Source organism: Chiroxiphia lanceolata, chromosome 8, assembly GCF_009829145.1.
Source record: "Chiroxiphia lanceolata isolate bChiLan1 chromosome 8, bChiLan1.pri, whole genome shotgun sequence".
NCBI classification, from domain to species: Eukaryota; Metazoa; Chordata; class Aves; order Passeriformes; family Pipridae; genus Chiroxiphia; species Chiroxiphia lanceolata.
Window position 1 is genome coordinate 20,576,809 of NC_045644.1, and position 24,111 is coordinate 20,600,919.

At 51.0% G+C, this 24,111-nt stretch overlaps 1 protein-coding gene across 1 annotated transcript; it reads left to right on the forward strand.

Annotated features, from left to right (window-relative positions):
* The first annotated feature begins 486 nt into the window (after positions 1 to 486).
* On the forward strand, positions 487 to 22,676 carry PITX3 (paired like homeodomain 3). Its single transcript, XM_032695535.1, is given in 5 exon segments — positions 487 to 686; positions 15,003 to 15,143; positions 19,901 to 20,021; positions 20,023 to 20,104; positions 21,109 to 22,676. Coding segments are annotated over 4 exon segments (876 nt in total). The 5' UTR covers positions 487 to 686; positions 15,003 to 15,034; the 3' UTR covers positions 21,673 to 22,676.
* Positions 22,677 to 24,111: the final 1,435 nt, after the last annotated feature.

Genomic DNA, 24,111 nt, shown 5'->3' on the forward strand with positions numbered 1-24,111 from the left:
AAAGCCCGAACAGGCTCGCCGCGCCGGTACTGAGCGGAGAGGATGCTCAGCACAGGGTACCGGTGGCCGAGCACTGAACGAGGCACGCGGTACCTGCGGCGACAACAGCAGTGTATCAGTGCACATGCACATCTGCACCCTGCCCGTACAGCGCGGGTGGCAGCGCCGCAGCCCCGAACGCGGGAGCTGCCCCCGCCCCCGCCCCGCCGCTCACCCTGCCCCGCTCGCCGGGACGGGGCGGGGCCAGTGCGGGGAGGGCGGGGCCAACCGCCCGCCTCGACCAGTTCGAGAGCCGGACTGCGGCCGTATGCAAATGAGGCGCGGGACGATTGGTCGGCGCGGGCCGGGGGCGGGGACGGGGCGGGCGGCGCTGGACGGGGCGGGCGGCGGCGGGCGCGCAGCTGGAATGGGGCGGGCGGGAGCGGGGCGCCCGGTGCAGCTGGCGGGGGGCGCCGGCCGCCCGCCATAAAGTGAATGGCCAGGGTGAATGGGAGGCAGTCGGCCGGCGCCCTCCGCCTCCGCCCTCCCCGTGAGCAGCGGGCCGGCAGCGAGGCGCAGAGTGGCCGGGCAGCCGGGGGGATTTACTTTCTGACAGCGGCAGAGCAGCCCGGGCCGCGGGGCGGGGGTCAGCTTCGCCCCTCTCTCAGGATTAAGGCCGCCCAGCCGAGCCCTCATCTGGAGCCGCTGTAAGTGCCTTTCCGTCCTCAGCCTTCCGGGCGGGCTTCTCCCCTTCTTTCTCCGTGAGCCCCTCCATGCTAGCCCGGCCGGCCGTAACCTTTTCGACGCTGGCACAGGGTAAGAGCATCCCCAGCGGGGCGGCTCGGCGTTCCCTGCCCGGCAGCACCGGAGCAGCCCCGCTCCCGCGCGGGGCCCGCCTTCCGTCGCCTCCCCGGGGGGTAAGGGGCGGCAGCCAGGTGCGAGCGGGCGGATCGTGCCCTGCCTTGCCGTCCAGAAGGGGTCCCGGGGCTGTGCGCGGTGGAACTGTCCCTCGTCGCTGCGGGGAGCGCTGCCTGCCCGGCAGGGCGCGGCGATTCCACTGCTCTGTCCTTGTAGGGCCCGACGGCCCCCCACTTGCCGCCGCCGGGTTGCCGCAGCCCCGACCGTCCCCTCGAGGCCATCGCAGGCCCCTTCCCAACAAGCGCAGCCGGAATCTCTTGCCGTTACTAAACTTAGTCATTTTCCACTCGGGCGAGCGGGGCAGGGGCTGTTTAAATTAGCCGGGGCTCGCTGTAAATAACGGCGCTGCGGGCTGCGGCTCAGCTGTCTTCAGGGTCCAGGAGAGAAGGGCGCGGGGAGCAGAGGCGGGGAGACGTCGCCGGGGAAAAGGAAGGCAGCCCGACGGCTTTTGGACAGTTGGATAAATGATATTTATGTAATGGGCTAGCTCCTGTTTACAGCAGAGCCGACCTCCCTGTAGCGCCGGGAAAAGGCGAGCCGGCCCCCGCGGACGGAGCGAACCTGCCCCGGGACGCCGCTGGCTGCGGCGCGCCGGCGGAGGGGGTGCCGGGGATCCGACCGGGAATAACAGACCTGGTCGGGCCGCGAGGGTGGGAGCGCCGACCCCCGCGGCGGCTCTGCCGGGGCCATCGAGCCGCCCTGGCGGAGCGCGGCCGCCCGGCGCTGGGAGTCTGCGGGCAGAACCGGCGGTCGGACCTCCGGGCGCTTGCACGGGCTCTCCCGCCTCCCCGGCGCCGGGGACACGGTGCAAACCGGCGTCCCTCCGCCCCGCTGGTGCTTGCGAAGCCCGGCCAACTGCAGCGGGCGCCCGACGGAGACCGATACCGTCCGCTCCCCCGGCTATTCCCCGCTCAACGAGTGCGGCTCCGGGAGAAGGGCCAGCCCGCCAGCTCGGCACCCCCTTGTCCTTTCCCCCGACCTCCTCCTCAGAGCGGGAGTAAGGAACGGGTTCGTCCCGCGGCCTCGGCTCTGGCGGGGGAGGGCGGCCGAGGCGGGGGCCGATGCCCGCGCGTCGCCGCAGCTGCTGGAGCGGGCTCGGCGAGGGGGGGGCGATGGGCCCGGTGCCGCCGAGCGGGACACACCTGTCGGCCCCTCACCCGGCGCCCCCGCGGCTGGACAGCTGAGGGGACGAGCGGGGAGGGGGCTGGATTCCCCTCCGGCAGCGCCAGGGCCTTGCGGAGGCTCTGGAGGGAGTTGTCGCAGCCCCTCCGTCCCTGCTGGGGTTGAGCAGCTCGAGGCAGCGGTCCCCCGAACGCTCTGCGCCCCTTTCCCGCCCGGCCCGGGGGGTTACCGGGTGCAGAGCTCGGCAACGCACGGGCGGCCACAGAGGAACACGCTGCTGCAGGACGCCGGTGCCCGGCAGAGTTCGGGGGGTGAGCACCCGGCCTCCGCACCCAGCTGATGCTTCGAGCTGGCGGCGCAGGAATCAAAACTAGTCTCTCATCTGCCTCCCCGTTCCTTCACCTGAGAGGGAGGCAGCTTCCCCGCCGATGGGCCCACGATCTGTCCACCTTCTAGGTGGAGTCTAGGGCTGAAGGCAAAGAGAGGAATTTGGCGACCCCCAGACAAGCTTGTGGGTCTTCCACCCGTGGCCCGTGACCTGGAGGATGCCAGGGATGAAATGGCTCTATCCCCTCTACAATTTCGGGAGATGCTAAAAGCAACTGCTCAGAAAGATGTCTTTCAGGAGAGTCACCTCTGTTCCTGTCCCACCTTACAAAGACAGAGAAAGGACCACCTTTTTGGCGATGGGGTCAGGGTCTCCCTGGCTCCCGGCACCACCTCCCAAGCCCCTCAGTCTGTCGGTGAGCTGAAGGGATGAGTGTTTGTGCAGGCTTTGATGATGCCTTGCTGAGAGGGACAAAGGAGCCTGCGGGCTCCTGAGGGACTGTCAGAACATGGTAGCGGCTTTCAGTCTCTGTAAATGTCTGCTGAAGTGGAGCAGGGTTTGATTTTTACTTTTATTATTTTTTATTATTATTATGATTATTATTATTTTACATTAACAAATTGTTGCACCATGCCCAGTACTCCTTACAAGGAACCCTCACAAGGGAGATGTCTTTCCCTGACAGCCTGGAGAGGAGTCTGGGTGAGGGTGGTGGTTTTCCTGCTATTACTGTAATTACTGAGTTTGCCTGACCTGCAGCCCAGGTTCCCCCCATGAAAGCCCACCTATGTTCCCGAGTTGTCTCCTGTCCAAGACACTGGTTTAAGAAGCAATATCAATCTCTGTCAGAGAAATTGTTGCAAGTCTCACTTAATATCTATTGCATTTCTATAAGGGCTTAATTCAGGCAATTAATAGATCCGCAAATTGTGATCGGATTGCAAAAGCATTGGTTAATGTACCCTACAGAGAGGTGGCAAAAAAGAATGGCATCTTCCCTCTGTCAGATGCTACCCAAAACCTTGAGACTGAGAGGTGAGGCTGACTTTGGAGACTGCCAAAAAGAAAAAGCCAGAAACCTGATCTAGGAGACCGCTCCAAAAGGAAGATGAGATGAGCTGGGGACATGAGGACTGTCTCGTGACCTGGCCCATGTGCCCTGGCTTTGGGGACAGGGGAGGTACCTGGGCTGGGAACGAAGTCCCAGATGGGGAGAACTACTGGTTTCATGCTATGCGCCCTGCATCAGGAAGGCAGCGGGATGAGACTGTGGGGCTATGAAGGGAGGAGGGTCAGAAACAGGAGGCTGTGGCATCGCTGAACAGGCTTATCTATTTCTCTGGCTGTTTAAAAACGGGAGATTGCTATTTACTTACGGCCTGATGGCAGAGGGGGCAAAGCTCTCTTTCTTGCTGTGGGCCACCGGGGCTGAAGGCATTAGGCTGTGCCCAGGCTGGGCATTTGCTGTTGGCTGGGGAACAGCCTCCACCAGCTGGTGTTGAAGTTAGCACTGAGGCTGTAGGAAGAACCCTCTCTTGTCAACACCCAGCTGAAATGGGCTGGGGTTTCAGACAGCTGGAGAAAGAAGATTTCTGAGGCCAGTCCACCACACTTCCCTTCCTCCCCTTTGTGTGCTGCTCCCCCTTGCCAGCACCCCTGCCCTCCTCCCACCTCACCTCTGAATATTAATGCCTCTGGCAGATTGGATAATAATGTGACTGGGAATTGAATGAAGCTGGTTATTAGCTCTGGGCTTCCTTGGGGCATTTAAGGGAGTCCACAGGCTGATCTTGGAAGCTTGGCAGCACAAGGGACCAAGGCCAGACTCGGCACAGGGGGGGTTGCTTCTGTGGGAAAGGTTTTGCTTGAAATCCTCATCTCCCTCTAACCCCAGAGGAGGACAGGTACTGCATCCTAGCCAGAGCTACAAATTCCTGTGGGATGGTTAGCAGTGGATCTGTTGGTTTTCAGCAAAAATTAACTACTAAAAGTTGTTTTCAGGAACGAACTAGGAGATCTAGCTGGGCAGAAGCTGAGAAACATTTCTATTATGAGGCTTTGAAAAGAGATGGAGAGTGTTGGGAGTATTACCAAGCAGATTCAGGAAGGGGGCAATCCTCTGCATATGAACAGGAAATTTCCTGTTGATTGGCAGGGTACAGGTTCAAGCTCGTAGCACTCGCTTCTGAAGAGCTGCACCTTTATGATCTCTCTTCTCAGGAGCCTTCTAGCCTTTCCATAGGTGGATCTCTGGATGCTGTAGCATGAAGGGAAATATCTCTGTTGAGCAGAGGAGAAACTGAGCTCCGGCAAAATTAGTTGATCTGCCCTAGAAATACAGTCTCTGTCCCCAGACCCTCAATCTGATGCTCTTTGCTATCTCCTAAACCACAACTCCACCAGAAAATAAACATTTACACACTGTTGAATAGTGCAAAAGAGGAGGGAAACCAGAGCCGGGTTTGCAGAAACTGCTATTAATTTTGTCCATCTGACTTTTCAACTGTTCAAAATGTTCAGAGATGCATTAATAGGGCTGTAGCAGCTACTAGGAATCTCAGCTGATCCCCAGCTTGGGGAAGCTGGGTCCTGCCTGAACTAAATTAACCCCTCAAAATCACCATAAGAACTACTGTGATTAAGACACCTGTTTGTAAACCCCTATCAAACAAGTTCCACAATTCCAAATCTGAGAACCTAAGAAACTCTGGCGGGAGGATACAGTACATATGCCACTCTAGATCTCATAGTCCTGGTTCTACAGGCTACTCTTTTTAAATAACTACATTTATTTGCTACTTGGGGAGCTTCAATTGTGTGGCATGGGCTGGAGGGCTCAGCACCCGCAAAACCTGAAAAAGTACAAAAATAGAATAAAATTAACGACTGGAGAGTTTGTAGTTACTTTCACCTCTCTCCCTCTTCATTCCTTCTTGCCATCAACCTCGTCTAAAGCAGAAGCATCCTTCCCATCACCCATTGTCTCTTCTCCCCTTCCAGTGCTGCCATTTATGCAAGTCTAATTTTCTTTAGAAAAGCTGATTATAAATGACCATTGTGAAGCATGAGGATTTAACTGTAAATCAAGTTGACCTGTCTGCATGTGGACATTTTTATTTACTCATTTTTTTGAAAAGCAAATAAACATAGAATCCCTCCCACATAAAGCAGCTCCCCACTTAGTTTTGAACACACTTTAAAAGAAATCTCTTTTGTTTTAGGCATTTTTATTTCCTGTTTGTTTCTGAGCTTAGACTTGACAATGAAAACCACATGAAATTCTCTTTTTGTTCCATCAGATTTATTTTTGGTGCCACAATATCCCAACTTCCAGTTCTACAAGTTGGGATTTTTTTTTGTTTGCATTTACTGCAAGGCTATTTTTTAAAGCAAATGTTTTCTTTCAAAATAAAATAAGTAAGAATTTTTAGAGGACTGGATGTATCAGGATGATTTAAAAAAATTAGATCTTTATGGTAAATTAATTGAGCTGTAAAGGTCAGTATTGGTATGGATCCATAACCTAACCAGGGAGAAATACCAAAGTAGAATATGCACTTTTGTGTCCCATTTAAAAGGGTTTCACAGCTTAATATGTGTTGGGTAGTTTTTAATAACGGTGTTTGAAAACACCAGTGCCTGAGCTCAGATACACCCTAGTCCCGGGCCAGGGTGGGAGGCTGGAAAGCCGTTCCCTCCAGTTCCTCCCTGCAGGAGAGGCTGCTCTCAGGGTGACAGAGGGCTGGGCGGGCAGAGGCATTTCTTGCTGTACGGCCCCGTTCCTGGAGTAGGCTGCCCCGTCGGAGGGAGGTGGTGTGACCCAGGCAGCAGCGTTTTGAGACGGCTCACATCCCTCTGCCCCGTCCCTTTTCTCTCCGAGCCGCTTTGATGGGATCGCCCGAGGGCCAGACTGGCTGAGTAATTAGGGCTCTGCAGCTTCCTCTCCTACCCGCCCAAACTGCTTACCTCCCAAGGCTCCGCATGGGATGTGGCCTCGAGCAGATGGAAAAACTAAGGATTTGGCGGGGGAACCGGGGAGGGGAGAAGGAAAAAAAAAAATAATAAAAGGAGAAGCAGACTTTGTACACTGTCCTCAGGCAGCACACTGCATTTCAGGATCCCCAAAATCAAACCTCTTGTTTTTGCTGCTTGCAATGTCTGTTGTGCCCCCGGATTTAGGGACGCGGGACATTTTGCCACGGCCCCGGGTGGGACACCTGGGCGAGAGGCTGCGGGAGAGGGGCTGCCAGCCCCCCTTGCTTGTCCACCCGCCCTTCCTCCTCTTCGCCCCCGATACCCACGATGTCACCGGTCGCTGCGGGTGCACGGCAGGAAAATCCGGCGATCCGTGGGCCCGATCCTGCCAGATCAGGCCCCGCGCAAAGCGCTGCAGGATCGGCCCCGACAGTGTTTGCTAATCGCCTTCCTCGGCCCCTTCAAACAGTGTCTGGGTAAACAGGCTGACCTTCGGGACATGTTGCAAGGTTCATAAAGACGGAGTTTGTGGGGGAGCAAGCTCCAGCATCCCTCTCGGAGCCACCCGCCTCCCGCCCCAGCCCTACCAGCTGCAGTATCGCAAGGAAGAGGGGAGGAGGGATAATGCAGGCTGAGATCATCTGCTTGTTTTATTCACAGCGGCCTTCGTCCTGCAAGGGTCTTCCTGCCAGAGAGCTTAAAAAAAATTTAAATATAAATTGCTTGGGGGGGGGAAAAAAAGACAAATCATCAGGAAACTTTACAGTCAGACGCAGCAGACATCAGCTCCCTCCCGCGCTGTGGGTTTGCGCTGTGAGACAACACATCCTTTGGAGAAAGCCAGACGTTTCTAGGCTCTTGTTGCCTTAACCAACAGAGCTGCTCTTTGGCCGTGGTGGCTGGTGGGGACATCATGGCACTCCTGGCAGTCACCCCTTCTCCCTCGGCAGCTCTGCAACCTTCTGGACTCTGACAGGTAGTCTTAAAACAACAATCTAGCACCACCCCTCCAAAAAAAGCTTCTTTCTAGCTGCCGATTTTGCCAAGTTTTGTCATAGAACAAATGTTTATGATCAAGTTGAACTTCTCCAGAAAGGATTTCCAGCAGAACTGCTGATGGATGGCGGACACTGGCAGTTCTACAGTACACCAAGATCAGCCAGCCATAAGGGTGTGACATGCTGATGGCAGGGGATCCTTCCTGACCTTCAACCCTCCCCGCATCACCTGCTTGATTAGGGGCTTTCTTAAGCATGTTTACTAATTGTGGGAATCATTTACATCTTCGATAAAATCTGAGTCATCCACTGCCCCCTCCATCTGCATACAAATCTACTGACAGCAGCTGGAGTCACAGAGCTCCAGTCCTTGATCTTGCTATCTGGGCCTCCCTAAAATGGGCCAACTTTACAGCCACAGACTCTGCCCAGCTTCTGCAAGCACAGCCCCCACAGGAATTGGGCCAGTTTCCTTTGACTGCCAGAATAATTAGTCAAATTCATGCAATCGCCCAAATAAATACAGCAACACATACCGATCTGCTGATGCCAGGCCCTGGTGGCCTTTGCTGCTGCATGAGCAGCGTGTGTCCGGCCCTGAGCTGCAGGCAGGATGCCTGCGCCTCTCATCCCTGCCCAGGATCCTGGCTTGCAACTGTCTCATCTCGCTCCTGGCTCTGCAAGAGTCCCTTGTCTGCTGTGGCTATGCAACTATTTCTCATATGCAGACACAGGCAGATCCCTCAGTGGTGGCACGGGTTGCTTTGGAGCCAGCTTGATGGGGCTGTGGGAGTGGACAAGGGTAGGCAGGGACGAGTGGGGTCGGCGTGTTCAGGCCAAGCCAACGCTTTAGCAGGTCCTTTGTTTTGGTTACAAGATTTTCACAGGCAGAACTTCTTACTGAAATCAGTCTATTTTCCCCCTTCCCTAAAACAAAGGGATTAATTTCCCTGAAGGACTTTTCTTACCCCATAATTGCAGACCATGCCCTCACTCCCAGCACTCCTGCACTGTGGAGCTGCACCGCGGCAGCAACTTTGTGCGATCAAAATTTGTTTGGGCAAAACTGAGTCTTTGCTGATTTATTTTGTTCCAGATGCCTAACAAACGAAATAAGCCATAACAAAGCATAGCTTTATTAATATAGCTGCACAGTCTGTCAGAAAGAAAATCCCAGTCCTGGTATAGAGAGCCGAGGTGCCAAAAGCCCCATAGAGGCTGAGTGTCCAAGGGACATTGGAAACCCAGCTGGACACAGCAAGACCTGCTGTACAGTGCTTACAAGAATGCAAGAATTATGAATGTTTAGTTTAGGGAAAAAAACAACTTTGCAGAAAGTATGGCAGGACTTTTTCTTCTGTGCTAGGATTAGAAATTAATTTTCAAATTTTATGCACTATTTCAGAAACAATCTAGGTAGGCTAAGGGCAGCACTGAGGTCCACAGATACTGATGCAAGTAACTTGCCTTAAGCCAAGCCCAAGCATGTTGCCCTGCCTCTACAGAACCCCATGCTTCAGCTCAGCAGGGTCTGCACCAGTCTGGGGGCCACAGACACACCCACTGGGGAGAATGATGCGCCGTGTACCGGGCGTGGTGGCACTTCCATGGCACAGAAGCACAGTGTGGCCCATCAAATAAGCGAACGGGACACATTCCATTGTGGGCTTTTTTTGCTGTGGACATGGGTATGGAGCTGTCAATCCTTGGGACATTTCCATTGTGATAATCCTCCAGAATACAGGCAATCTATTAACTCTCTGCTGCCCAGAGCAGAAGTTTCAGCCGTCACCCTCCTCTGCAGCTGGAGGTTCCTGTCAAAGTGAAGGAAGTGAGTAGCTTGCTCTCACGCTGCAGGCTGCCGCCAGCCCCGGGGAAATGCATTAGGCAGTGTCCAGCAAGGCTGGGCATTTCCCTAACACCTCTTATCTGAGGATCTGAAAGCACTTAAAGGAATTTTGCTTCATTACCTTCACCGGGGCTCAGATATGCTCATTAACATGATTTCTGAGATGAAGGATAGAGTCCCAGAACAGTCAAGTAGTTTTACCTACATCATAAACCAAGTCAGCTGCAGCACCTTACCTTCCCACCTCACATTATTGGAAACTTCTCCATAGAGCCATGCATGCAATGAGAAACAATCAAACCCCCTTGTCAGAGAGCCAGCCTGTGCTGCCAGCTGTGGCCAGGAAGCCTGGCAGCAAGGGCCCAGGGCTGCTGCAGTTTGCATGGCACCATGCACTGCTGGCAGTGCTCTCCAACCCACACTGTTTGTGGGGCAGTGCCAGGCAACTTGTTCTGACAGTAAAGATACTAAGTGCCTCAGGGAGCTTTGCAAATTCCTGCTGATGGGAGGAATAAACCCCCCAAATCACGTTCCAGGCTTCAAAGCAGCACACACCACTATGAAACCAGTGCCAGAGCTCAGGGGTTAGTGCCCAGCTGCAAGGACTAAATCGAGAAATAAAGTTTATTATAACCTGTGACTCAGCCCTTGCTGGAGGTCAATGATCCACTTCTGAGTGTGCACCCGAAAGCACTGCTCAGCCAGCCTGGGGCTGTGCACAGCCTGATGTTTTTGGAAGCAGGCAGCTTGGCTCTCCTGTCCCATAATGGCCCTGTGCTCTGGGTCACCAGTTGGCTGCTGCTGTTTATCTTGCAGTGATTAATGGTCACTCTCGGTTCCTGCTGCAATTCCATTAAGATTAGGGACTTAAAGCTACACTGAGATGTTTAGCAGTGGGTGACCCTGGTCTCCCCATAGTTGTATTTCTATAGTCTCAAGGAAACAAAGATTAACTCTTGTCCCGCATCCCATACTTTTTGCTTTCTAGCAGCAGGGAAAGAGCCCTTTGCAGACAGTGGTGGTGTTGGTTGGCAAAAAGACTCTCAAGTTGCTGAGCAATTCATGTGCTGTGCAGGTGTAACACTTGAAATCCCAGCCTGCAGGCACTCTGATGACACCATTCCCTGAACAAACGCATGTATCCAGAGAACAAAATGCTCTTCCAGGTGGGAACAGGCACAGCCTCAGCCAATTCCTCTTTGACAGGGGGCAGAGGAAGAGGCAGAGGCTGTTTCACTTTAGCTCAGCCCCTCACAGGGTCCAAAGTACAGAGGCAGATCATCTTCCTGAAAATGTGCAGTTAAATAGGGTCCCAAATATTTGTCTCTGCTAAAAGTAAGCCACCACACAGGCAATGTGAGCATGAGAAGAGTGAAGCAATCAGCAACACTCCATCAGGAACTATGGATTCCCCCCAGCAGTTTGAACTCTGCGATTGATGGAGCAGGAAGAGACAGCTCTGACCCTAAGAATCTAGTGTAACATCATACCTTCACCTCAGGCAATGGAAGAAAGAAAGGACACTTCCCTCCAACTGATTGTGGAGTGCCTTTCAGCCTGAGGGATAACCCTGAACTCTTTGTGGAGATCAGTGATTCCAAACAGAGGATTCAGCTACCCTGGCCCTGTCCGGAGGTAGAGGCAGTGGAGGAAGCTCACAGGTCCACAGGGCTGTGCTGATCTGCTGGAGATAGGCCAGTTTAGGGCTTCCCTCCTACCCTTGGGTCACCAGCGGTTCTTGTGCTGCTGCCTAGGGACCTGAAGCACCAGGTCCCTGCTGAAGCACCCCTGCATACCCATGGGAAGCCAGTACAAGAGACAGCTTTTCCCTCCAGATCAACCTGCTGAAGCAAGTTCAGCGGGTAGCCTACTCCCCAATGGTAGGGCAGAGTGTCAAGCAGCACAGGCTTGTCAGTCTGAAGGCAGCTCTCAACAGGCAACATCCACATCACAAAAGCTGTATAATTAGCCTTACCTGGCTTGAAGTTAGCCATCATGTTTCTTTCCTGCCCCCTCAAAAACAAAAACCAACCAAACAAGCAAAGGCTTCTTTGCTACCAGGTGTTGGAGCAGCATGATATTGAGAACCAGTAGAGGGGTCACAGGGACCCTTGTTTCTTTTTTTGAGTAAACAAGGTTGCCCTCCTCATGTAGGAGCACCCTCCTTCTCCCACCCCAATAGCCCTGGCTTGGGCAGCTGGGAACTGACGCAGAAATAGAAAAGAGGTGAATTTAAAAAGCCTCAAGCCAGAACCGCTATCCTGCTCTCCACCATGCCTGTGGAGCAGGGATGGCAACTCCCTCTCTGGCTGGAGGGTCTTGCACAGGTGGCCTCAGCACCTTCATGTGGGCACCAAGTGGAGGATGCACACAGGCAGTGAATGGAAGAAGAGGTGTGTTTGTTACGAGTTTGAGAACCTTTATCTCAGAAGCAGTAACATATGTCGATGGAAAGAGTTACAGGTGCTGGAGCAGGCTAGGAGCCATGGCTAGTTTTATGAAACTGAAACCTCTGAGCAAGCCTGGCTGCATGGTGCTGGTACAGGAGCTGTCCCTAAAGAAACTGTTCTTTTATGTTAAAAGAAAGTGAGATGAAGACTCAAATGGAGATGATAAGTTTGATTTTATCTAAAGATGTTTTTGAGGTGCCAGTTTCAGTAACTCCTTGAGACCAGGCAAACAACTTAGTAGAAATGCCACAAAGGTTTAGCGTTGACTTTCTTAATGTCTCTGCCTAGAGTTAGATCTAGCCAATGTGGAAGAAAGCTCCTTTATTTGAATCCGAAAGGGCTGTATAATCTAGAATAATACCTACAGCCTTTTGTGTCAGTAGCATGAGGTTACCTTTGGGTAAATACATTGGTACTGAGCTCACGTGCTCTCCCCATCGCAGACTTTTCCTGCTGTTATAACCATGGTGAGCAGATCCGCCCCTCCCTTTGCTTTTGCTTCTCTGTGACCTCCTCACAGTGAACTAAGAAGGCTTTCCTTGATGCCAGCAAGTATGGCACATGCTATAGGTTATGTAATTACAAATATACATACAACATCTCCTCTTTGAAATCCTCCTGGTTTTAAATTCAGTTCAGAAAGCAAACTTATGCTCAGCCACAAGTCCCAGTTTCATCTTGAATACTGGCCACACTTTAATACCAGTTTTAATCTAGGTGCCCACTGTATCTCTGAGGCAGGCCTAGCATGCTATGTTGCATCCAGCAGCTTGGATCAACCTTGCAACTGCTGCACTGGTGCAGTCAGGAATGGGACATGAATTTTCAATAGCAGGACTGGGTCTCCCTGAGCACTGTACCTTGTGTTGTCTTTTACATCTATGGAACCAGCTGTAAGATACCACTCCCTGTTCTTAATATTTTCACTCTAGTTCACACAGATGAAAGCAATGCAAGATGTGCAAAAAAAAGCATACAGGACCCTGCACAGAAGGACACTGTCCTTGAGTTACAGCAAGACAGGAATCTGAATTCCTCCTTAAATCTGGTCCAGTATAGAGTCAAGCCCTAGAAGAGAGGAAATTGTGCTTGACAGATGCAATCATATGCAAATGGCTGTAGAAGAGGGGAAATTATCATCTACAAACATTGGGCAGAAATTCCATCTGCTGCAGCCTCAAGAAGGGCTCTTAATAAATTCTGAGACAGCAAAGTGACACACATCTTAATCAAGACTTAATCCATGGAATTAATTCACTGTGCGTTTCTGCATAATTCTGAGAGTAATGCTAAAAGCCATGGCAATATCAGCAGCAGATGGACTCCCCCTACTCCATGCAAAGGTATTAAAGAAAACACAGCCCCTGTCACATCACTTTGTGTATGTACACATGGCAAAAAGCAACAGGGCTGTGCCCTGCTGCTGCCAGCAGCTTAACACAGCCGGCAGACATCAAAGGTCAGGCTTGCCACGAGGTGGAAATGGAAACCAGCCGCCTGGCAAAGATGGAGCCCTGCCACTTCTCTCCCATAGGAGAGGAGAAGCCCAGAGCAAGGCAAAGGTCTGGGAAACAGCACCAGGACCCTTCATTAGATGCTGCTTCCAGAGAGCAGTGACTGAGGCTGGTGTTGAGACAGATCCTCCAGTACCTGGGAAAGGCTGGGAGTGGAGACCAAGTGTAGGGGAGGGCAAGGAAAACTGCTGGGGGGTTTGTGAGTGAGATCAGTTGCAGAAGCGAGCCAGATAACCATTAGAAATGGCTCCCTGCCCTCTCACTGCAGTCTGGGAAGCATGCTGCAGGTATGGGGATCAGCCTTGCCAAGGGCCCTGGCGGCAGCCTTGCACAAATTGACAGGAGGCTTTAGACAGCTCTGAAAATACATTCTTAGTCACTGTCATCCACCTCCAAAGGAGGTGCAACAGCTATGTGATTAATCTCTTGTTTACATGTCTAAACACTAGCACAGTCCAGACTGCCTTCAGCGCGCTCCCTCCCTGACCCGCATGGATTTGAGGGGCTGAGCAATCCTTCACCACCTAGAATTCAGTCTTTACAACTGACCTCCGCATGCAGTTTGGAAGTCCCAAACACCTGGCCCAAACCTCCCTAAACCCAGGGGTCCCAGATCCTGGCACAGTGCATTGGCTGCTGTTATGTTTTAGAGGGAGCAGATCCCTAACTGGGAAGGTGAGGTATCAGCTGGAGGTGGCTGAAGCTTCAGAAGCTGCTGTGGTCCCCTCCAAGTGATCCAGTCTTTATAAACCATGCACTGGTGACGATGCAACATCCTGCATTTGCCAGGATTATGATCCAAAACTCAAATTAAGGGCTAGCACAGGGCCAGATCACCTTTCCAAGGGGATGTGGCCAGACTTGGAGCACTTACTGCTTCACATCTGCCTCTTCATGAGCATCCAGCGTGGTCCAGAACAAAGTGGTACTCTCCGCTGAGCTCCTCTGGGCAATACAGGTGGAGGGTGGAGGGGCCCCAAGGAAGCAAATGAGAGAATAATCATGAAAATAATTGATCTTGAGACAGAGAGGTGAGGAAAGAGGTGGCAGAGGAGTCACAGTGATTCCTGCAGTTGTGTGGAGCAGCACCGCCAGCTTTCCAGTTGGAATGCTTTTATCTAGGGGAGATGCCTCACCAGTACAGAACAGTCACTTGAGGGGACATGGGGAGCCTTCAGTCAGGATGACCTAAGGTTGGAAGTGAACTGCTTCTGCAGCCAGGATCACTAGTTCCCAGGCACCCAAGGGCATGTAATGTGATTCCTGTGTTAATTCAGGTTCCAGAGGCCCTTATGTACCCCAAAGGAGTCCACTTACACTGCCTGGGTCCCTGCTTGTAGCAGTGGCTGTGCAGGCAGATGTGCCTTCCTATCAGTGCCAGGCACAGGAATGCTTTTCTTTTGGGATGTGTGCATGTAGTGCTCTCTGGACAGCTTTAATTGGGCTTGACCAGCTTGTGGAGAAGCAAGATAGAAAGAGGGTAGGGAGGATGGGAGAGGTGGGATGACTGGGGAAGGTGCTAACAGCCCTTGGCTGGCCCAGAACCACTTCCTCAGATCTCCATTACACAGCATGCTCCCGGCGTTGCTATTTCAGTCTGAATGTCACCTATAAATTGGAGGCTCTTTCTCTGAAGGCTGCAAATAGAAGTGTCACTAGATGATCTTTGATTTATAGAGAAGCTCAGCAGAAAGCCAGGTATGTCCATTTTCCAGCCAGGAAACTCAAAGGGGTCCAAGGATCACACAGGGATCCTTTACTTTTCCCAGACCTTTCCTCAAGGGTTGGCAAGTCCCTGCTGGAGGGTGTGGGGAGAGGTCACACACATAGATTCATCTCCCTGATCACCCTGTGACTGCTGTTTTTCAGATTCCTCCTCCTCTACCACCCATCCCTGCCCCATGGATTTCAACCTTCTGGCAGACGCGGAGGCTCGCAGCCCAGCCTTGTCTCTCTCGGACTCTGGAACTCCTCAACACGAGCACAGCTGCAAAGGGCAGGACCACAGTGGTGAGTGCAAGGCTCAAGAGGCGTGAAAGACCTGACCTGTCGTTTTGGGTTGATCTGGTTCACCAGTGGCTTGCAGGAACCAGCTGAAGGGCTCCCAGGGATACACGGAGCTTCCTGTTGTACCGGGAGCCCAGCACAATGCTGTAGCAGCATGGCTGTCCCAGCAAGCAGGGAGAAGGCATAGGGGTGCATATGGCAATGACAGCCATCAGGAGGGCAAGAGCACCATTCCAGCCATGGAGTTGCCTGGCCCTGGCTGCAGGTAGCCACTGCTCACAGAGGGCACAGCCCATGGCAGGCAGGAGCCAGGCAAGCCAGGTCACAGCCCAAGCAAGATTTTATTGTATTTGCCTGAACAGTATCCCCAGAGCAGCAGAGCTCTCCCCACAATATAGGAAATCTTATCCAAGGCACAGAAGGCTACACCTAATTTTAAACTGCCCTTTTTTTTGGGTTTTTTTGGTTTTTTTTTTTTTTTTGTTTGGTTTTTTTTGTTTTTTTTTTTTAACTCTGTTAAATTGTTTAGGTTAAACTTTCAATGCTAAAGGTAAACCATGGGCTGAACTTCCAGACTCAGGCAATAAGAAAGAAGGGAAGCACTGTCCTGCTCCTGCTTTGGCTGAAAGAGCATGCTCACCTGTGCCTCGGTGCAAGGCTCTGCAGCAGGCTGTTGCTCTCCCCAGGAGGTGCCTCTGACCATTCCCAAAGGCTGAACAAACCCCAAGTCTGCTGCGTTCTTTATCAGGCTCTGAATAAAAAACATCACCATTCATACCTATTGAGAAATCAGCTACCAAATGCTATGGCTTCCCCTGGATTTTGCATCTATCCAGTGACTGCTCCATCCCTTGTTACTCTGGATGTGTCAGGACAATGCAAAGCTGCTCCTGCTAGTGCCAGCATGAGGGGAGGTGAGGGCTGGGGACAGCCTACTGCTCTTCCTGTAAAGCCTCCAGGCTCACCCATGTGCAAAAGCTAATGAGTATAACGATGCAGATTAACATTCCCCAAAGTATCATGAAGGGAGGGAGTTACGGTGGGATAACTATGGTCAGAGAATCCACCTGTCAAATTCCCCATGCACTTGTACCTTAGTTGGGCACATCCCCAAGCTCAGTGGCTCCCGTCAGCTGCTTTGGATGCATGACAGCGTCTCCATTCAAGTGGCCTTCCCAATCAGCCCACCCTGGCATGCACAGAACTGCCAATTTAGGCGCTGACTTTTTTTTCCATTAGGCATGAGCAGCTAATTCCAGCTATGACCACAGTCGTTTCATTGAGTGGGCGAATGTGCACAAGATTTATTCCACAGCCTATTCTGGGGTGACAATAAATGCTGGATGCCTGGCTACATCATTCCTCACTGTCTTAAATGGTCTAGAAATAAAATGGTTCTGGGAGGTGAGTGTTTGTCAGCTCTACCTGCATGCTGAGGCTGGCAGCTTGTGCCTTTGCACCACAGGCTGATGGCAGCCACACACCAGCAGTGTCAGGCAGAGCAGAGCTGGCTACTGAGGGCTGCCCGGGACAGGACAGGGCTGCACTTCTGGCACTTCCTCAAGAGAGCAGCCTCCCTACTTCTCTTTGGCCCTGTTTCATTCATCCACAGAGTAAGAGATCCTGAGGAAGTGAACACAAATTTTGCTTGTCTGAGTTCAGCTCTCAGGGATCTCAGGTGTTCTCTGATAGTATGGCACGGTTTGTGACACCCCCTTCTGTTGGTTTCATTAGGCAGCACAGGTAGGAGGAGAGCAAGGATGAGGAGCGAGGTGTGTAAAGAACTGCCCCACATTCCCCCATACTGTGCTTCTCAGCATGGATTCAGGGCACCCACATCCTTTGTGTGGGCTCCCTTCTTTCTCCGTATTGCCACGTTGCTGATCCCCACTGCAATGTCAAATCTCTGCCCCATTTACAGAGAGCACTTCTTCCTTGTGTAGAGAGAAAGCAGAAAAGATAACATTCCCTGTAAGCAATGCTCAGAAAGAGCCACAGGTAGCAGGTATGGAAACAAAGAGGACAAGATGAACTTGTAACTGCAGGAATTTTTCCAGGCTCAAAGTCGGGATTCCTACTTCTCCTTAGACTTAACAAGATTTATGAAAAGCTCTACATCAGAAGGTATTGAGGAGATGAATTGAATACCACGCAAGATACTTGGTGGTCCTTTCCACCCAGATGCAGCCCGTAAGCCAGTGCTACCCTTCATTCCATTCTCCTTCCCTCTCGGTATAGTTTCTTCCTGTGTGAAGAAGGGCAGTCCTGAGCAGGAGCTCCTGATCAGGGCACAGCCTCCTGCTTTACAGCAGCCCCTTTGGAAACAAACATTTGTCAGGGACTGGTGAGAACATATTGCCTGTATGCATCAGGCTTCTGCAGGTGAACAAACAAACCAAATGTTGTCAGTTCTTCTGTACTGAGCCATTCCTAATAACTAGCTCAGATGTGGTGGTATCACTCCCCTTTTAATGTTTTGGAGATGGATAATGCATGAATCTCCCTCTTCCAATACTAGTTTAGAGCATTCAGCTAGAGAAGTCAGATTTATATCCTTGTCAAGAACCACTATCAAAAAATTCACATTAAGAGTATGCTTCCAAGAATCCTGCTGAACACGGGATTCCCACACAAAGATGCTCACGGAAATGAGAAGAGTACCACAGGACCACAGCAAGCTCTTTCGTTGCACTTTTCAGTTCCTATGGCTTTGTCTGTTTCAAGAGTGCACTGTGACAGTTCTTGTACAGATACACCCTGGATGGAAACACGAGCTGGTCTTGGCACTGGGAACAGGACATGGCACCTTCCTGCTTGGAAGAACCAGCTTACATCCTGCTGCTGTGAACAGTGGCCATCTCGCTCTCCTTGCATTCACATTCCTGCTGGTGGATAGCATTTGATGTGCCACAGAAGGAGAGGTGGGTGGTGAGGAGCCTGTGGGGAACCCACATTGCTTCAGTCAGTGCAAGATATACCCACAGAAGCAAACCTCTGACCACACTCAGGCCTTCCCCTGCTGAGAGCGAGTGCCCCTTCTGCAAATGCTCCTGTGACTCCAGCATTGCTCCCTTTGGAGAAAGGCAAGTACAAGGAGGGTTTTCCGGGAACAGCAGGAAGAGTTCTGAATTAACAGGCTGTCACAGGAATGGGGTAGCAGCACCAGGTTCCTGAGACAGGAGCATCTTCAAGGGCTGGGCTCCATTAAAGCACCTGCTGTTAGAACAGCACTGCCCTGCAGCAGAGTCCTTTCTCTGTCGAGGCTTAGATGCTTTTAAGTTTCCCCCTTATGCCCCATAAAAGCTAAACGGAAAAGATGGAGCCTATTTTCCAGAGCATATCCATCTGACTTGAGGAACCCTTTTTCTCCTCTCTCAACTGTATTCCACGCTACTGTTTTCTTGCCTCTCTGCTTTTCAAGGGAATGTACCAGATACCTTCATGCTCAGATTTTTCTGGACTTTGATCCTTTTAAGCTTTCCACTCAAAGAACCAAACCAGACAAAAATCTGAATTTTCAGCAGAGTGATGTCAGGATTTTTAAAGGTTTTTCTTCTAAGTGGAACAGTTTGAGAGCTTATTTGCAATAATTTTATTTAGTTTAGCTATTTCCCACCATAAAGGACTCTCCTCCTGCTGAAGAACCTGATTTTCAGTTGGAAATACTTCACCCTGGCTTCTAGATCAGAGGTAGGAGGAGTTGAACATCAGAAATTATTTATTTTCACTGGAATAATTTTCTCCTGTGGTGACTCGTTGTGATTCTCTGCAGAATGAAACACTATAGCTTTCTTCCATCATAAAAAGAAATGTCCATTCGAGCACTTGGGCAATCTATGGAGGACACTACAGGGAAGATGCTTATGTTTTCAATTCTGCCCCTGTTTGCAGAGTACCAACAGCATCAGAAGGGGCTGTGGCACAGGGAAGCACCCTGGCTGCCCACCTCCAGCCACAGCAGCCCAAAGCTCAGCGTTGAGACCTGTCTCAATGCTCAGGAGGAGGCTGAGCTGTATGTTTCTGTTAGATACCAGTGTGAACACTGGAAAAGTTTTTGAGATGCTCATTTAAGGGGCAACAAAATGGAAAGACATTGCCTCTGAGTGAAGAGACAGGCAGAGGCAGGAAGAAAGGGAGATGCTGGAGTACTTCATGATAAGGTCTAAGATAGCCTTTTCCTACTTTTTAAAAATCAAAATATGTGCACCTAAGTAAGAAGGTAGAGGAGCGAGGAGGGAGGAAGGGTGAAATTTGTGTTTCTCAGGTTTAGTTAATTGAACAGCCTCAGCTTGCTATCATTGGCAATTTGTCTTTCCCATCACTTGTCCACAGCAACATTGCTGTGCCATAAGCATCAATTTCTCTTCAGTTTTTCTGAGAGGGCACCTTAGGCAGAGAGTTTTTAAGCAGAGTAAGAACCTGCTAACCTGGGTAAGTTCTGCCACTATCACCCGTGTGAACTGCAACAGATGAAAACCAGAGACTGGAAGTTTGGAAATCTAAATCCAGTCACTTGGAAGATAATATCTATAGGCAGTTAAATGATTGCAAGCTGTGCTGCATCAAGGGGCCATTGTTTTGGTGCAGGGTGGATGCCTGCCTCACAAGGACAAGGGAGGGAAATGGGACCATAAGTGGTGGCTGAAGTGGAGGGGGACCTCACTGAGCACGCACTGATTGCTCCAAGGATAGGCTCCCCAGCTGCATCCAAGCCCTCAGTTAACTCAGGGATCTCTCCCATTTTTCTATTTCTCACACAGACACCGAGAAGTCCCAGCAAAACCAGACGGACGACTCCAACCCTGAAGACGGCTCGCTCAAGAAGAAGCAGCGGAGGCAGAGGACGCACTTCACCAGCCAGCAGCCCAAGAGCTGGAAGCCACTTCCAGAGAAACCGTTACCCAGACATGAGCACCAGGGAGGAGATTGCAGTCTGGACCAACTTGACAGAGGCACGAGTCCGGGTAGGACTGCAGCTCTTCCACCTTCCTGGGCCTGAGTTTGTGGGGAAGAAGCTGGCTGTGCTACAAGGATAAAGCTGTCCCCAAATCAGGGAAGGGAACTGGGGGAGCACTAGGAAATTTCCATTTTGGAAACACCTCACCAGATTCTACACTTGAGATTTGACACATCGAGCCACAAACGTATCACCTCATGCTGGTTGTGCCTTCCCCATCCAAGGCCACCTTGCCATTACACAGGAAGATACAAAGCCCAGGTTCTGCCCCACAGAGCACCACCAGCTGGCTGCCTCGACCTAGCAGACCCCTTCCTTGCAGTGCCATCATTCTCCAGCCCTAGCCTTGCTGGAGGGCACTCTCTGGGATTCACAAACCACTGTCCAATCACAGGCATGTTATGGCATTACTCCAGCTGGAATGAGAGCTTCTCCCTGCTACTAGAAATATGAGTTGGCAGCACCATGAATAGCCTTCCAGCAGCTTCCATGCTCTAGGAAGTTATATTGTTTGAGCCCCTCCAACACTAACGATTTTCCTGTTGGGAGACAGACTTATAATATACGCACCCTAAGCTGGTTCTGAAGTAAGTAAAAACAAGAGAGGTTATTTCCTCCATTCAGCAGCTCTCAAGACACATCCCCCAAATACTTTGCTCCAAGTCACACAGCCCAAGCCCACCTCCTGGCTTTGGTCACTGGAAATACAAGAAGTATTTTCCTCTCTTTTCCCCCATGTAAAGGCATCTGTTTGTTGAGTGAGGTGGGTTTTATTCTACATGTTGTGAAATGGCAGTGGTTAGAATTTGATCTAGGTGGTGATTCTTGCTGGGAGATGACCTTGCAGCCCAGACATCTTACTAAAACTCTTTCCTGATGTTCAGCCTCCCAGCTCCCTGGGAGCATCCCCAGCCCTTTGCTCTGGGTTTGCTGGGCAAAGAAACCAGGGCAAGGCCCCTTCCAAGGACAGCCCAGAGCGATTCCCATGCCCTCCTTCTCTATCTCTTGCAGGTCTGGTTCAAAAACCGCAGAGCTAAATGGAGGAAACGAGAGAGGAACCAACAGGCTGAACTGTGCAAGAACAGCTTTGGAGCCCAGTTCAATGGACTGATGCAGCCTTATGATGACGTGTATTCCAGCTATTCCTACAACAACTGGGCCACCAAGGGGCTCGCCACCAGCCCGCTCTCAGCCAAGAGCTTTCCATTCTTCAACTCCATGAATGTCAGTCCCCTCTCCTCCCAGCCCATGTTCTCCCCGCCCAGCTCCATCACCTCAATGACCATGCCTTCCTCCATGGTCCCTTCCGCAGTGACAGGAGTACCAGCCTCTAGCCTCAACAACCTGGGAAACATCAACAACCTGAACAGCCCGAGCCTCAACTCTGCTGTCTCATCCAGTGCCTGTCCTTACGCCTCAACAGCCAGCCCCTACATGTACAGGGACACATGCAACTCCAGCCTGGCCAGCCTGCGGCTGAAGGCCAAGCAGCACGCCAACTTCACCTACCCGGCAGTGCAGACGGCAGCTTCCAACCTGAGCCCTTGCCAATACGCTGTGGACAGGCCCGTATGAAGGGCTGCCCTCTGCCAACCAGGGACTTGACCTTAGCCTGACAAAAGGAGACCTTTAGCCCTACAACAGCGTACGTCCTGCAGAGAATGAGAGTGAACATGAGAGCGTAAGAGGGAGAGGGAGAGAGAGAGAGAGAGAAGTGAGCAGGCAGACAAACCTTTACAAAGATTTGTCTATCGTATGGTGAATTTTGACTGTCTTTCCCCTTCAAAACCCCTTCCCTTCTTGCCTACTAAAACTCCTCCTCCTCCATAAAGAAACCAAAACATTCTACTGGAAGCCCTAATGGAGAAATAGGAGCCCCAACATGCAGGGTGCCTGACCCATGGGCAGCAGAACCAAGTATGTTTCAATCTTCCCCTCCAAACTCCACAGGGGTGAGCCCCCCAAATCCTTGGAACAGCATGGGCAGACACACTTCACCCCTGCAGGGAATAGCCAGAGACAGGACAATGTGGGTGGTGCCATTTGGTGCTTGGCTGACCCATTTTCTCTGCACATGTGCAAGACTTCAGTTAAAGATATCTTGCCCATTTATTTATCATAAGGATAATGAAGCCAGTAAGGAAGCCTTGTCTCAATTGATTGGCATCTCTCTTTATAATGCATATATACACATGGCCCTTCAGACTTGAAGTCTTTAGGAGCTGGGGGTTGTAAGAATATAAAATATGTGTCTGTATATGTATCTTATATATATGCAAATACATATATAGACATTAAAATATACTTTTTTGTTTTGTATGTGAAATAACGTACAAAGTAGACCTTAAAACCAAAAACCCTGTAAAGGAAGCACATCCACTGAGGCAGTGTCCTGCCTGTCATGCTTTACTGCTTCAGTCATTTCCAGTCAGACACAAACACTGTTGCCAGTGTACATCCAAAACACCCCTTTTTGCAACCGTCAGCTCCTCCTTGCACATCTCCTTCCCTTCCCTTCCCTTCTCCAAATCCCATTTCCAAAAGAGATAATAAAATAAAAGTTGGCACAATCCCTTTAAGCTTCTGCTTGTCTGGTTATTGAGAGCACAAACCTGCATCTGAAGATTTTTAAATCAAGTGCCAGCAGCCTGGCAAGAGTGAGCATCTTTAGGAGCACTAGCATGAGGCAACCAAAGCTGGAAGAGGGGCTGAGTTTTGGAGGAGCCAGTTTCATCCATTCAGTGGATGAAAGATATGCCCGACTATGCAGAGCAGAAGGCCAACTCCAGCACGTTTCTCACTATTTCCTTTGGGAGCCAGTGGGGAAAAGTCAAGACAGTTTAGGTACTGATTTTTCAGTCTGAGGTTTTCTATGGAATCATTTCAATTAACATTACTCCAGACCACTCTGATTTCTAAACAGGACAAACTCAGTCAGTACCCACACAAGGTCACTAGTACATGCCAGTGTGTGTGGCCAGTGGCTCTGCAGGCTGGCCTAGTTGTCTCAAGTTTCTCCTTCCCAGTGCTGCACTGGGATGATGTTGTGGTCTGTCTCTGCAGTCAAAGGTATTGCACCATGTAGGATCCAGACCAGGTGACAAACCACACGCCAGCTCTGGGCTGAGAGCACTTTGTACAGTGACCTAATGACTGATACAACCACATGAAAACCTTAAAATCTGCAGAAAACAGAGAAAGCAAATAACTAAGTAAGCAAGTTGGCAGCAGAGAGCTCTGGGAGAGGTCCCCTGTTTTTCAAATTCCAGCTGCCTTCCTGATGCAGCTGGGCCAGTACAGCCTTCCACATTCGGCTCCCTCCCCATGGGGCCAGGACATGGACATCATGCTCTCTGGTCCAGCACAAACACAGCAGGTTTACTACATGTGTACTACAAACCTCCTCCAGGACCTCCCTCTCCCACACAAGTCCCCAGTACCTTCACAGCTATATCTTCTTAGTACTGCAAAGAAAGCGGGCCATTTTTAGCAGGGTCTTGCTTATTCTGAAGACCTGTTAGGCAGATAACTTTGTCACTAGATACTTCCCAATCTGCAGATTTAGCAAGTGCACATTCTCCTCCATCATCCAGGTCATTAGTGGAAATGCTGAGCAAAACCAGTCCTGGAACAGATGTCCCTGAACCTCACTCAACAGATCCCTTCCTTTTCAGCAGTGACCTGTGGATACTTCTGGTTATAATTATTCAATGGATTTTGTACCTACCCAATATCTCATCTAGATGGCAGCAAGAGCTCTTCTTCACCATACCATTGCTCTGTCATAAAGGAAATTTGGATTATTTTGACCAGATTCCATTCTTGATGGGTCCATATACCTCCCATTCATCTCCACTGCTTACAAACAGTGAGATTATTTGTTCTAGCATTTTTGGGTGGTGATGGGGCCGGGATTTAACTATCAGCAGTCCCTGGCTTTTGGTCCCAGTCCCTGTTTTGAAGAGGGGGTACAAAGCTTGCATTTTACAGTCTTTCCAAGCTTCAGTGTCTCTC